A 14,230-nucleotide genomic window follows, 5' to 3' on the forward strand; every position below is an offset into this window, starting at 1 on the left:
GGCGATGTTGTTATTCTATTTGAGCTTATAAAACTGGCCAGTATTTCCTGCTTCCTGTCTGCAGTTCGGCGTGACGCTGCTGTTTCTGATCCTGAGTGAAGGCGAGCGCATGCAGAGCTCCGACCCAAACTGTCAGCTCATGGACGACAATCGATGGTGAGTCTGCGCCGACGGTTCGTCCTGCTTCCTGCCTCTTCATCGTCCTCATCATCCTCTGTGTCGGTCCAGGACCGAGTTGGTGTTCTCGGTGACCAGGGAGCTGCTCGGCGTCCCGTCTTCATCGCTGGCTCCGCCCCTCTTCACGCCTCCCAACCTGCTGTCTCTGTTCTCGCGCTACGTGGATCGACAGAGGCTGGAGCTGCTGCAGGACAAGCTACAGTGAGTCTTCCTCAGCGCTCTTCATCAGCGCTCAGACAAACATGGGGCTCAATGTAAATCTGTTTGTTTTCCAGGATCTCTGCTTCATCCAGGTAGAAGTTACTACATCATCATCATCGTCGTCAACATGGCCCCGCCCGTCAATGCAGAACTTCTGTGTGTGTGTGTCAGGGTGTGTGTGTAGAGTGTTAGGGTGTGTGTGTGTGTGTGTGTATAGAGTGTCAGGGTGTGTGTGTGTGTGTGTGTGTGTGTGTGTGTGTGTGTGTGTGTGTGTGTGTGTGTGTGTGCTCTGGAGGCGAATCTGGATCATTTTAAAGCAGAAGAATCTCTAGTCACATTTTGTTTTTCTGTGTTTAGTCTGATTCTTTGTGCGTGTGTGTGTGTGTGTGTGTGTGTGTGCGTGCGTGGTGTGTGTGTGTGTGTGTGTGTGGTGTGTGAAACAACCTGAATGATGACAAAAGTTAAATCTGCATTTTTAAATATCTTGTTTACAATTATGCCTGTGATAAAATTAAAAGTATTTCTATTATATAGAAAGTGTTTCTGTTCTGCTTCCTGTTTATTGTCTCATTATTGGGGCTTTAGTCGCCATGGTAACGACAACAGAACCTTGGAGAACCAACGTGGACATGAGTTCGTGCAAAAGGAGCCCAGACCTCGTTCTGGATTGATCACATCCAGAATTAAAGAGCTTTATTGTTAATATAATCAGAAGGTTTGAGTTGATTTAGAAAGTCAAATAAAAAGGCTTGCAGTCACATGACATGGTTTTCAGTCATTAGTCTATTTAATCTCTGATGGAAACTCAATAATTTAACATTTTGACACCAGAATCAACTTTACTGGCCAAGATTATGAGCACAAGTTACAAATATTTCAATGCTAAATATTAGGTCTAACAGTAGGAACACAAAATATTACGATTATAGAGTAAAAGGTCTAACAGTCGCATCTAAACTAAACTTATACAATGAAACGGTTGAAATTCACACCTGAAGGGTCTCGGTTTGCGTCTCAGGTCATTTGTTCCTCCAGAAAACTTTCGAGAACAGAAACGGATTAAGAAAAAAGCTGCCGCCCGAACAGGGACTTGAACCCTGGACCCTCAGATTAAAAGTCTGATGCTCTACCGACTGAGCTATCCGGGCTCTGAGCGAGTTGATATGGAAAACCGAATTAATTCCTTCAAAGATGGCGGCCGATGTTTCTGATTATGTATTTATATTCGGCCTAAAACGTGACTGGAGCTCCACACAGCTGTTAGAAGCAGAGCTTATCCCTGCAGACGGTCTGTTCTTTTCTGTTCACTGCTTACAAGCTGACAACGGTGCAAAGATCACTTCCGCTTTTCTGCTTCAAAATAAAACAGAGGAGTGAAATTAGAGGTAACTCCATTTAGCGATTCTAATCGCGATTTAGAGTAATTTTGCTGAAACGACGTCAGCATTTAATGGACAGAAGAGCCAAACATCATCAGAACAGTTTTGTAGGAAGAAGTTTCCTTGACGAACTGTCGTCACAGAGAAGTCTCTTGACGAACTGTCAAGTTTCCTTGACAGTTCGTGGACAGTTCGTGGACAATAAATAATTTTATTTATTGTCCACCAGACAGCAGTGTTGTGCCTGGTTAATTTCTAGACCATGCAATATCTTAAATTCCCACCAGATGGCGCTGTTGGTTCGTCTGCTTTCATAGTTTTTTCTTTCTAGCTGTTTAACCGTCCGATAATCTGTAGGACATTTTGTGAGGAGGATGGAAAACAAACAGCGAGGATATCAAACCAGAAACCTGCTTCTAAACGTCAGCTAATTACCGTTTAGATGGACTCTCCAGGCGAGAAAACAGTTTACTTTTCCGCTTATTAATTTAAATCATAATCACGGCAATCGCCATATTTAATCTGCCATGGTGTTGTAGTTCTTAAGAAAAAAGGCAAAACGTGTTTTACCTTTAGCTGGCAGTGGGCTGTTTACCACTAGTGAAAAACCGAAATGTTCCGGTGTGCAACAGGTGGCTCCGTGGCGCAATGGATAGCGCATTGGACTTCTAGTCAAGCACTTGAGAGGTGATTCAAAGGTTGTGGGTTCGAGTCCCACCGGAGTCGCATTTTGTTTTCTAGACCAGTGTTTTTCAACCACTGTTCCGCGGCACACTAGTGTACGGCAGTGGTGGAGAAAGTACTCAAAACATTTACTTAAGTAAAAGTACAAATACACAGTCAAAAATGTACTTAAGTAAAAGTCAAAGTACCACATTAACATTTTACTTAAGTAAAAGTAAAAAAGTCCTGGCTTTTAAAAATACTTAAGTATTAAAAGTAAAAGTACTTGCTGAATGAATTACCTAATCACTAATATCATTAAGTGAACCGATCATATTTAATTTTAATACATCAGAAATGTGCCATTTTAATTAACACTACCACAGATTAAACATGTTCTTATTGTGTTTATTCTCTGTAACAGTTTAGACTTAGATATGTGATTCTATGAATCATAATTTCAGGGATGGAAACATTTTGTCTCCTGTCCTAACATAGCATGAACTTCATTAGTCACATTTATTTAGAAAGAAATCCAACTGAAAGGGGATGTAAAGAAGGTGTGGGCGGGGTGGAGGACATGCAACCAAGGAGCCATGTAGCAGAGTTGTAGTCAAGACCACCGAACCCGAGACCAAGACCAGCGCCCCGCGCTAAATGACACAATAACATTAAGTTTACCTATCAAAATTGGTTTTCAGATTGATCTGAAAGATCCACATTCCCATAAAAACACTTAGATATTAAATACTTAGAGCTGAAATATATTTAACCAGTATCAATTAAAACTCACTTCATTCTGTTTTGCTTTCATCGCTGTGCTACAATCCGCAGAGGTCTCCTGCTATTCCTAGAAAAATAACGCCCTGGGCGGTTGCCCATATTGCCCATGTCAGAAACCACAACTGAAACATCGCAATTAATGGTAAATAACGTTCAACTATGAACACTGTCCAACGGCGCAACAAGTAACTAAGCAGAATGAGCACCGTGACTGTTCTCATCCTCCCTCCCACTGCGATGTTTACCACCATGACAGGAGACCAAATCAATCAATGAGCAATGAGCATGCTCTGTGTTCATACGTTCAACTTTTACTTATTCAGCGATTATATATATATTGTATAGCTACTGCAGTGTACACAAGAACAAAGAACGGCTCTCAGTGAGGCTTCAGTCCTTAGGACTTAATAAAGATCCGTCCAGAAGAATCGGATCGTTCCTGAATGTCATACCACTATATTGCAGACTTTGGTCACAGCGTTGTCCCATATATGCGACACCTCAGTCAACACCTCCACACAATAATTCAGCGCATGAGTGACAACTTTTTTTCATCAGATGCAACATGTGTCTCAGTCAGTACAGCTAGCTTAGCTAGCATCACGTCCACAGATCTTACCTTTCTTTAAGCTTTCCTTCCAAGTGACGCTAAAAGTTGGACGAAGTCCCACCGTCTGTGAAAGCGAAGCGCTGCTGATTTTACATGTCGCCATATCTTATGATTTATGCAGCGCTATTATATTACTGCCGCTCAGAGGAAACCACTGCGCATGTCTGGAGCTCCGCGTGCGAGTAAAGGTGGAGGCGATGGGTGACAACAGACACTACGTCACGTTATTGCTGGGATTTTACGGCGCCACCTTAAGACCCTGAACTTCACATTTTAACGGAAAAGAAGAGCAGCGCGACTTGGATGTAACGAGTAACGAGACAGTTTTGTAGAAATGTAGTGAAGTAGAAAATACAGATACTTACTGTAAAATGTAGTGGAGTAAAAGTAGAAAGTACCCATTATTAAATCTACTTAAGTAAAGTACAGATACACGAAAACTGTACTTAAGTACAGTAACGAAGTACTTGTACTTCGTTACTTCCCACCACTGGTGTACGGTGAGTGATCGTCAGGTGTGCCGTGGAAATTATTCAATTTCACCTACGGTACCGTATTTTCCGGACTAAAAGCTGCTACTTTTTTCCTAAGCTTTGAACCATGCGGATTGTAGCCCGGTGCATCTTTTCTGTGGATTTTTCTTCAACCACCAGGGGGCTCTCTAGCAGGAAGTGAGTCATTAGAAGTCAAAATTGTAAATCAAAGAAGAACGGCTTATTTTCATTTAGAACAACCACATGCTAGCAGCAGGCACGACGGAGAAATGTTTTCAAATTCATATCATGCAGCTTATAAGTGGAGGGCTGTCGATCTGGCACTACAGGAGGGAAACAGAGCCGCTGCACTTTAGCTCGGTGTGAACGAAACCATGGTTCGGCTTTGGAGACGGAGTGCTGCGTCCAGCAGATTTATTAGGACGCCGCCCTCTGCTGCCCTCTGCTGGGTCCTAATGGAATACCGAGTAATTCATGTAATTTTCTCACCACTAGATGGCAGTAGGTACAGCGCCTTTTACATTACAACAAGAGAATTAGTGATGCATGAATGTTACAGGTAGCGGTGAGGGTATTGACTGTGATGACAGTGATGGAAAAGACAGTGAAGCTCAGCAGTAGTTGGAAAGAACATGAGTCCATTTCCCACAACGTGTCTGTGTGAAATGAGCTTCTCTAGTCTGGCTACTATAAAAACTAAAACCAGAAAGAAACTGAGATGTTGAGGAAGAGTTTTGTCTTTCTTCAGTTTCTGCCAGGAAATCAGCTGTTTTCATCCAAACATGCTCAGGTTTCACACCAGGTGGGTAAAATATACAGATATTGACATTTTGTACATGCAACTCTTCATATTGTAACAGTGAATATGAAGTGAAATTTTTCCCAAATATTATTGCTTCTTTCAGAATAATAATTATTTTCTATAAGATGCTTGTGGATTAGTTTGTAAAACACTTTGACGTTCTCTACAACTTTAACACCACAGTGTTGTGACTCTGTTCAGGTGTATTTTTGAAGTTAAGTGCAATTTGAAATAAAAAATGTAAAATGTATTAAAAATACATTTTTGTGTTTATTTGATTCCTATTCAAGACACTGATAAGAATGACTATATATGTATTATAGGCGGCTACAGAGTATCTTTATTTCCATTTTGGTTGGTGGTGCCTCGGGAGTTTTTCAGTTAAAACAATTAACCTTGGCTCAAAACAGGTTGAAAAACACTGATCTAGACAATCTCATGAATATATTTTCAGAAGTTACAGCCTTGATTTAATCTGTCACTGAGTTACGCTGACAGAAACACAACAAGTCCAAAGTCACCTTATGCCAAACTGAACATCAGCCACTAGAGGGAGACTGTTCAGCGCTGCAGTCAGTCCAACACAGGCAGGAAGCAGCAGTGAGTCCGACTCTACAGGAGCAGCTGGGAGTTTCATGGCGGTGCTGATGACATCTGTGTCCTTTCTGCTGCACCTGGCTTCATCTGCAGCGGAGAGACGAAGCCACCGGATCCACCCGGGTTTCTGTGGACGGAGTTCTGGCTGAACAACGAGCCTCTGCACCAGCTCACCTCCAGAGTCACCTGGGCAGACCACAAGTTTACATACACCTGGCTAAAGAGACACGCCCACTTTTTATTCCACCTGTCTGGAGTTAAATAACGACTCTGGGTTCAGGACAAGCCTCAAGAGTGAGAGATTCATTCATTCATTCATTCATTCATGTCTCCAGGATCTGTAGTTTACGTACACCTCTCAGTATTTGGTAGAATGACCTTTGAACTGTCTGACTCAGGCTGAATCTTTCTTTCCAGAAGTTTCTCTCTGTAGTTTTCTGGCAGTTCCTCCTGTGGCCAAACAGCCCCGCAGCATGATGCTGCCACCGCCATCCTTCACAGTTATGGTGGTAAGAGCCTGACCCTGTCAGCATTAATGTCTCCATCTGGTTGTCGTAGTTAGAACAGGTGACGGCGGCTCCGTCTATCGCCTGCAGCACACACCACCTGTGATCTGATCTTTAACTCAGCAGGAACTACGACCTGCACATCGACCCGGAGGACCGGGAACCAGAACTTCACCGAGTACCAGAACTTCAGACGATCAGGAGGTTTCAGATTAAAACCTCGGCACCGTTTACACCAGATCTTCAGTTTTATAGACAATGGTGTCAACAAAAGTTAATTATTTTTTAACTTTAATATTTTCTGTAAATATTCAGCATAAATTGCATAAAAACACTGAAGAAAAAAAAACTCTTTATTGCATTTATTATATATTTGAAAAAGTTTAATTTTCAAACTATTTTTGGTCAAAGTTGAAGATCTGACCTCTGACTTGCAGCTCCTCATCCTGCAGGTCAGAGGTCACCAGTTCATCACACACAAATCTGTCATAAAACTGACATGACTATAACTTAAATTAGTGCTTTTTAAAAACAGTTGTACTTAATTTATTACAGTTTTTTACTTTAAATCAAATATTTAACTAATTTAGTAAATGATTTATTGTGAATTTGAGTAAACAGATTCGAAAAGTCGGTTTAGTGAAAACAACACAAACAGGAATGAAACCAAACCTGAACAAAAATATTCATATTTTGCATTTAAGGTAAAAAAAATCACTTTTTTATTTTTAATCATAAAACCCAGAGCTCCTCTGGTTCAGATCCTCAGATAATAATCTATTAATTACATTTAATCTGTTAATCCAGTCATAATCCCCAGATTAGCTCCACACTGTCCTGATGCTCAGCCTGAGATTTTCACATGTTGGATTTTAATTTAGCTCCAGATATTTTTGCTACAGTTTAAAGAAATGCTGCCGTTTCCTTTAGGCTATAAAATATTTATTTAAAAACAAATTGATTCATTATTTAAACATATTTTTGATATAAAATAACCTGACATGGTAAATAATCTTCAGAATCTGTGATTGTTTAATCCAGTTATCAGAATAATCGATTATTTTGCAGCCCTAATTTAATGACTGTGTCCGCTTGCTCCCCCTGCTGGTCACTGGTGGCAGCAGATTTATGGTATTGGTTCCGACACCATCCGAACCGTCGCTTTCCGGGCCACACGGTCTCTGCAGGACCAGTACCAGCTGCATGTGGGCGACTATACTGGGAACGCTGGCAACCCGCTGGCCGAGGCGCAGCCTGATCCCCTGCAGGGGCGGCGTGGAGTTCAGCGCCACAGGCCACTTCTGCAGGTGACGGCGGCACACCCAGGGCGGTGGTGGGCAGGGGCGCCGCTTGTAACATTACACCCACAAAAAATTATAATTTGGTTTATTTATCCTGTCAGAAAAAAAATAATTTTTCAAAGTCATATTTTCACCATTTAATTCCTACATTTACTAGTTCCAAGCTAAATATCTAATTCAAAAGCTAAATATTTATCTCCCTAAATAAATATTTAGTTTATAAACTGAATATTTAGCATTGACATAAAATATTTAGTTTGTACCTCTGACATTAATAAACGTTTGAATAAAATGACTGAAGAATGAACGTCCAGTTTTTTTAATAAAAAACTGTTCATTTTTTACAGTGTAACTTTACGAACAGCGCCCCCTGTGGTCAGGGCATCGGGATTAACAGAGACTAACCCCTTCTGCGACTCAGGCAACCTGAGCAGGCAGCAGGTCAGAGGTCAGTTTGAGGCCGGTGGGCGGAGCATCTGAGCCCCAGCGTGGTGGAGGCGGGGTCACCTGCAGGTGGGCGTGTCTACAGCGCAGGCTCTGATTGGCTACATCCAGCAGCAGAAACGTGACAGAAATCACTGAGAAGCTGAGGTTCAATCCAACATTTCAATTATTTTTATTTCTGTTTTTAGCTCCTTCTGTCATCGTCGCATTAAACTAAAAACTAAACATATTTTCTTTTTAAAACAGACAAAACAACATTTAACCCTCCAAACTTGGAAACATAAAAATCACTACTTTGTTATTAAACTGAGTGAATTTTGTTGATACTCTTATTTTGAAATCTAACGAAGTTATGGAGGCGCAGCTAATATAATCAGTCCTTAAACTTTGGTTTAAGTTTTACAGCCATGCCAAGAAAAATCAATCAATAAAGTCATAATATTATATTTATTTCTCTCTAATTTAGTTTTTATTTCTTATTTTGGCCCCAATGCTGCGTCGTTCTGTAACTGCTGAAATGAATAAATGCAAGTCTGATACCAGACAAATTCCATCCAATCAGGTGCTGCTGCGGAGACACGCCCACTTCGTCTGCAGACACGCCCACTTCGTCTGCAGACACGCCCACTTCGTGCTCATTGGCTGAAATAAAATCTTCACATCATTTTAATGTCATAGTGACTTTATTCTGAGGCAGAACAATGAGGCATTCTGGGTAAATCTGAGGTTCTTCAGGACAAACAACAACAGACGTCATGAGACATGAACGCATAAATTATTCTTCCAGTTAGTCTGTTCTGGTTCTGGTTCTGGTTCTGGAGGAAAACAAACATTTCCTGTTAAATAATCTGCATATTTTGCTCTGAGGCGGCGCCGCCGCAGCGTTTTACATTCCACAGAGTCTAAAGGTTTCCACGGAGGTCCACCGGGTTCGGGTCGGGTCGGGTCGGGGTTCTGCTGATGTCCGACTGATTGAGCGTCGCTCTTTGGGAGAACAAGTCGAATCCTTAAGGGAGGAAAAATCCGGCCGGCGTTCCCGCTGCTCCCGGGTTTCCCGTCAGAGCGGGCGGCGAGGTCGGCCCCACGCCGCCGCCGGCGCCCGGCGGGCCGCACGTCCATCAGCGGCCGGCGCCGGGTTATCTGGGAGACACGGGCGCGGCTGTGGGGAAGTGGGCGGAGTCTCGGGGCGAGCCGCAGGGGGAGGAGGGCGTCAGGTGGCGGGGGCTGCCCAGCAGGTCGCCGTTATGCAGCTTCCACAGCAGCTCCTCGTTCTCCAGGGACAGACGCTTGTTGACCTTTGACTCCTTCTGCAGGGTCTGCTGCAGGATGGCCTGCTCTGTGGACAGCTGCCTGCAGGGGGCGACAGAGAGCGGAACCGGGTCAGAGAGAGGAACCGGGTCAGAGAGCAGAACTGGGTCAGACTTGAACTCCAAACTGACCTGGAAAGCTGGAGACCAACATGACGAATGACTAAGCTACATATTTAGGTAGTAAACTGACTGGATATTTAGTTTGGAGTTGAACATTCAGCCTAAATTATTACCGTTAATCTTTTCCTGCATGTTTACAAACATCCTGCAGTTCACCTCATGCTAACCTGATGGATGCTCCTCTGGTTTAGCAGCTAGCTTCTCCTGGAAGATACTGCCTGCTCTGACCTAACCCTGCTTACCATCTTCTCACGCTGCTTTTTCTGGTTGCGCAACTTTTTCTATCACTTTTTCCTTCAGTTCCTGACCCGACCTCTGGTTCTGGCTGGTTCTGACCGGTTCGTTGTCTGTCCTGAAACGTCTCGTTCTCCCTGACAGCGGCCCGAGATAAAAACAGAACCCTCCTCTTCCTCACAAACAGTGATGATGATGATGACGACGTTCAGCTGAGGCTCTTACTTTGAAAGAGCCGCGTGTTTGTCCATCCTGGCCTTGTAGTCCTCGTTCTCCTGCTGCACCTTCTTCAGACACTCCTCCAGCCGGACGTTCGTCTCCACCTGCAACATGGTGAAGGTCACAGCTAAAGGTCACGGTGAAGGTCATAGCAGGAGGTCAAAGGTCGCCCGGCTCACCAGCTTGTCCATCTCCATCAGCTTCTTCTCCTTCTGGTGCAGCTGCTGGTTCTTGATCTCCAGCACCACCTTGAGGCTGTCCAGCTCCTGCTCCAGGTACAGCGTGTGGGAATCCTTCTGGACACAGACCAGCAGGGGGCGCCAGAGTTAAGCAGTCAACAGCCTGCATGTTCTTCTTCTACGTTTTTACACAATTTAAATGCTGATTTTGGTGTTTGACCTGAAATCTGGATAATTATCCAACCAAAAACATGTTTCCAGACTAAAACAGAAAACAGGAACTGAATGCTTTATTGGTTTTTAACAAAAATAGTAATGAGAACATTTTGATGTGAAAATATTTACAGTTTGATCATCAAAGTAATAAAAAGTTTTCAGGTTTTAAAGCTTCTTAAAATCATTTTTTTACATGTTTCACACTGATGTAAACAAACTGAGTTTATTTGATTAAATAATATTTAAGACAATTGTTATTAAGTTATAGACTGGAGAGCAGGGTGTCCAAAGTGCGGTCCGGGGGCCATTTGTGGCCTTTGACCTGATTCTGTGGGGCCCCTACTGAGAATACAAATTCATTGGTTGTCGAGATAAAATTATTATACAAGGTAAAATGTTAATATGACAGAAAATATTCATATATATGTAAGCAAACTGAGGTTTTAATAAATCTTGTTTATCCAGAGACTTTTACTGACAAGTCAAATTAGCTTTTATTTCATTTATTAAAATTATACAATGTTTTGAAACAAAGTGACCAAATCTGTTTTTATACTGAGAATAAAACTAGACGCCTTTCTGTTGACACACAAATGTTATTTAAATTTTAGATCTGCAATGAATAACAAAAAACTAATAAAATTGGGAGACTTTATTTGCTTAGTTACAGTTTTTTGTCATTATTTTGGTCGGTGGCTAATTTTGGTTTGATTTAGTGACAAAAGTTTTGGACGCGCTGCTCTACTGGCCACAGAAATGCTTATGATAGCCCAGATTTGGCCCGCGGGCCTCCAGTTTGACACACGTCTTAAAGAATCAGATTCTGGTTCTGAAGCTTTCGGCTGATTTCATTGATAAAAAGTTTATTTGAATTTTTTACTTGGGTTTAATGTTGAAAGAAAAATGTTGAATATTTTAGCTCTGAATAAAGACAGCGCCACCTGCTGACACCAGGAGAGACCCGCTCAGTAACCCTATGAGCCCTAAGCCCCCTTTAGATCAGCGGTTCTGACCCGGGTCTGACCCGGTTCTGGGTTCTGTGTGTTCAGCGCCGTTTACCAGGCTTTTGTCGCTCAGGATTCGCTGCCGCCTTTCTTCTTCTGCTCTCAGTTTCTCGCTCAGATCCTCATTTTCAGCCGACAGCAGCGAGATTTTCTCCTGCAGGACAAACACAGACAGGATGGGGGCGCTGGTTCTGACCCGCCTCTCTGACCCAAACGGTTCTGTCCAGATAGCTAACACTAATCAATGCTAATCCATGCTAATCTCTAACATAAAACACGGATGGATGTGGAGCTGGCGATTTGCTTTTTATAGCCATCTGAATGTTGTCAATGCTCTTATTTTGGAGGAACAACACAGGAAACAGTTGGCGTGGCTCTTACAGCGAGCGACGTTTCGGTTTCCTTCAGCGTTTTCTGCAGATCCTCCAGTTCAGTCACCTGGACTCTCCTCAGATCTGAAACAGGAAGTAAAAAAAAACCTTTAGCTTCTGGGACTAAAAACATTCAGGAGGGAGTCACCTGACACACACACACACACACACACACACACACACACACACACACCTTGTACGGAAGTGTCGTACTCCTGTTTGACTGCCTCCATCTTCTGGCTGTGACTCTCTTCCTGTTTCCTCCTCTCTACTTCCTGTCGGCTCCTCAGCTCCTCCACCTGAGTGACAGAAGCAACATGGCGGCGTTAGCGTCGGCTGCAGCGTTAGCGGTTAGCTTGTTGCGTTGCGCTCTCACCTGCTGCTCCATCAGCAGGCGGCATTTATCGGCCTCCTCCTGGTACAGCTGGTGGACTTTGTCCCACTCTGCCTGGTAGAAACTTTTTAACCTGAAACACAAAGAAACATGAAGGTTCTGGTTCTGGTTCTCCTCCCAGCCACCAGGGGGCAGCAGCTGCATAGTCAGCCTCATTTCCAGAAAGTTAAAATATCCTGTAGTTATCTCATATTTATGAAGTTTTTATACGTTTTAAAATAAATAAGATGTATAAAATAAACTACCAGCTTCGGCTGGTGTTTTCGCTCAAAACTCAACATCAGATTTTATGCAGATTTTTTTATCGACACAAAAATAAAGGATTTCTGTTTAAAGTTTAATTCAAGTCAAGACGCTCAATTTAACTGCTTCGCTTGTAAAGTTTAATCTTTTATTTTTGGAGAATCTAAATGGTTAGGAATCAGGTTTGATAAACATGGGCCCCAAACATCTAGGCTACCAAACAGCTAGGGCCCCCAAACAGCTAGACTACCAAACATCTAGGCTACCAAACAGCTAGGGCCCCCAAACAGCTAGGCTGCCAAACAGCTAGGGCCCCCAAACATCTAGGCTACCAAACAGCTAGGGCCCCCAAACAGCTAGACTACCAAACATCTAGGCTACCAAACAGCTAGGGCCCCCAAACAGCTAGGCTACCAAACAGCTAGGGCCCCCAAACAGCTAGACTACCAAACATCTAGGCTACCAAACAGCTAGGGCCCCCAAACAGCTAGGCTACCAAACAGCTAGGGCCCCCAAACAGCTAGGCTACCAAACAGCTAGGGCCCCCAAACAGCTAGGCTACCAAACAGCTAGGGCCCCCAAACAGCTAGACTACCAAACATCTAGGCTACCAAACAGCTAGGGCCCCCAAACATCTAGGCTACCAAACAGCTAGGGCCCCCAAACAGCTAGGCTACCAAACAGCTAGACTACCAAACATCTAGGCTACCAAACAGCTAGGGCCCCCAAACAGCTAGGGCCCCCAAACAGCTAGGGCCCCCAAACAGCTAGACTACCAAACATCTAGGCTACCAAACAGCTAGGGCCCCCAAACATCTAGGCTACCAAACAGCTAGGGCCCCCAAACAGCTAGGCTACCAAACAGCTAGACTACCAAACATCTAGGCTACCAAACAGCTAGGGCCCCCAAACAGCTAGGCTACCAAACAGCTAGGGCCCCCAAACAGCTAGACTACCAAACATCTAGGCTACCAAACAGCTAGGGCCCCCAAACAGCTAGGCTACCAAACAGCTAGGGCCCCCAAACAGCTAGGGCCCCCAAACAGCTAGGCTACCAAACAGCTAGGCTACCAAACAGCTAGGCTACCAAACAGCTAGGCTACCAAACAGCTAGGCTACCAAACAGCTAGGATCGGCCCTGACGCTGCAGGTTTCTTCCCCTCATAAATCTGCCGGTTTCTCGTGCTGAATGAAGCTCAGTGGTTGAACTTTGACCCTGGTGTTTCCAGGTGAGTCCGGCTTGATTCTCACCTGTTCTCCAGGTGAACCAGCTCCTCCTGGTGCTGCTCCTCCGCCCTCCTCAGCGCCTCCTCCAGGTTCGACCGCACCTCCTCCCTCTCCGCCTGCAGGCTCTGGCTGCGCTGCGCCGACGCCGCTGGACGGGAACAGGAACCGGGTTACCATGGCAACGGCAGGTGGGAAGGCAATCGGCAGTTTTTCTGGGAACAACTCGGAGCTGCTGACATTCCAGGGAGATTTCTCCCTGCAGCCGGGAACATCTGGAAGTATCCAAGGTATGCAGGCACACGCAGGCCCGCCGGTTCTGATCCGTCTGCAGCAACACCACCAGAACCGCGACCCAGAGCCGTGTTGCCGGGGGCGACAGCTGCTGCCGGGTCTGAATGGAGCTCAGTGTGGACGCCTGTCACCGCGGCAACAGAGTGTGAGCAGCTGACCCAGAACCCGAGGCTGGTTCTGATGGACGACCCGGTTCTGATGGAGCCAAATGTTCCTGAACTGAACCGGGTTTGGGTTCTGAGCAGCTGCAGGAACCAAACGCAGGGATGGTTCTACAAGAACCTGCAAACGGGTCGATTCTGCTCAACCCGCCGTGTGTGTGTGTGTGTGTGTGTGTGTGTGTGTTGCATTGTGTGTGTGTGTGTGTGTGTGGTGCATTGTGTGTGTGTGTGTGTGTGTTTGTGTGTTGCATTGTGTGTGTGTGTGTGTGTGTGTGTGTGTGTGTTGCATTGTGTGTGTGTTTGT

At 44.4% G+C, this 14,230-nt stretch overlaps 2 protein-coding genes, 1 long non-coding RNA gene and 2 other non-coding genes across 9 annotated transcripts in view; 3 read left to right on the top strand and 2 right to left on the bottom strand.

Moving 5' to 3' along the window:
• The window catches only part of patl1 (PAT1 homolog 1, processing body mRNA decay factor), a 13,796-nt gene extending 12,881 nt beyond the window's left edge, over nucleotides 1-915 (top strand). For both annotated transcript variants that reach the window (XM_081611797.1, XM_081611802.1), the window contains 3 exons: nucleotides 65-156; nucleotides 229-378; nucleotides 453-915. In XM_081611797.1, the coding sequence (XP_081467923.1) occupies nucleotides 65-156; nucleotides 229-378; nucleotides 453-474 (264 nt within the window). In that variant the 3' untranslated portion in view covers nucleotides 475-915. The remainder of the gene's footprint in view (nucleotides 1-64; nucleotides 157-228; nucleotides 379-452) is intronic.
• A 538-nt stretch (nucleotides 916-1,453) lies between these two features.
• trnak-uuu (transfer RNA lysine (anticodon UUU)) lies at nucleotides 1,454-1,526 on the bottom strand. Its single transcript has one exon. It is a non-coding gene; the product is annotated as a tRNA-Lys (tRNA).
• Nucleotides 1,527-2,391: 865 nt separating this feature from the next.
• trnar-ucu (transfer RNA arginine (anticodon UCU)) lies at nucleotides 2,392-2,483 on the top strand. Its single transcript is given in 2 exon segments — nucleotides 2,392-2,428; nucleotides 2,448-2,483. It is a non-coding gene; the product is annotated as a tRNA-Arg (tRNA).
• Nucleotides 2,484-4,107: 1,624 nt separating this feature from the next.
• On the top strand, nucleotides 4,108-7,160 carry LOC103472272 (uncharacterized). The gene is made up of 3 exons (XR_534832.3): nucleotides 4,108-6,000; nucleotides 6,124-6,215; nucleotides 6,336-7,160. It is a non-coding gene; the product is annotated as an uncharacterized LOC103472272 (long non-coding RNA).
• A 1,461-nt stretch (nucleotides 7,161-8,621) lies between these two features.
• The window catches only part of LOC103473192 (uncharacterized), a 47,289-nt gene continuing 41,680 nt past the window's right edge, over nucleotides 8,622-14,230 (bottom strand). For 3 of the 4 annotated variants that reach the window (XM_081611831.1, XM_081611821.1, XM_081611825.1), the window contains 8 exons: nucleotides 13,499-13,622; nucleotides 11,987-12,077; nucleotides 11,804-11,909; nucleotides 11,621-11,694; nucleotides 11,295-11,393; nucleotides 10,020-10,136; nucleotides 9,847-9,944; nucleotides 8,622-9,307 (listed from right to left, as the gene is read on the bottom strand). In XM_081611831.1, coding sequence (XP_081467957.1) covers nucleotides 9,094-9,307; nucleotides 9,847-9,944; nucleotides 10,020-10,136; nucleotides 11,295-11,393; nucleotides 11,621-11,694; nucleotides 11,804-11,909; nucleotides 11,987-12,077; nucleotides 13,499-13,622 — 923 coding nt within the window. In that variant the 3' untranslated portion in view covers nucleotides 8,622-9,093. The remainder of the gene's footprint in view (nucleotides 9,308-9,846; nucleotides 9,945-10,019; nucleotides 10,137-11,294; nucleotides 11,394-11,620; nucleotides 11,695-11,803; nucleotides 11,910-11,986; nucleotides 12,078-13,498; nucleotides 13,623-14,230) is intronic. The other variant, XM_081611826.1, reaches the window with a different exon arrangement.

The sequence above is a fragment of the Poecilia reticulata genome, chromosome 1 (genome assembly GCF_904066995.2).
Source record: "Poecilia reticulata chromosome 1, P_reticulata-male-v2, whole genome shotgun sequence".
In the NCBI taxonomy this organism is placed as follows: Eukaryota; Metazoa; Chordata; class Actinopteri; order Cyprinodontiformes; family Poeciliidae; genus Poecilia; species Poecilia reticulata.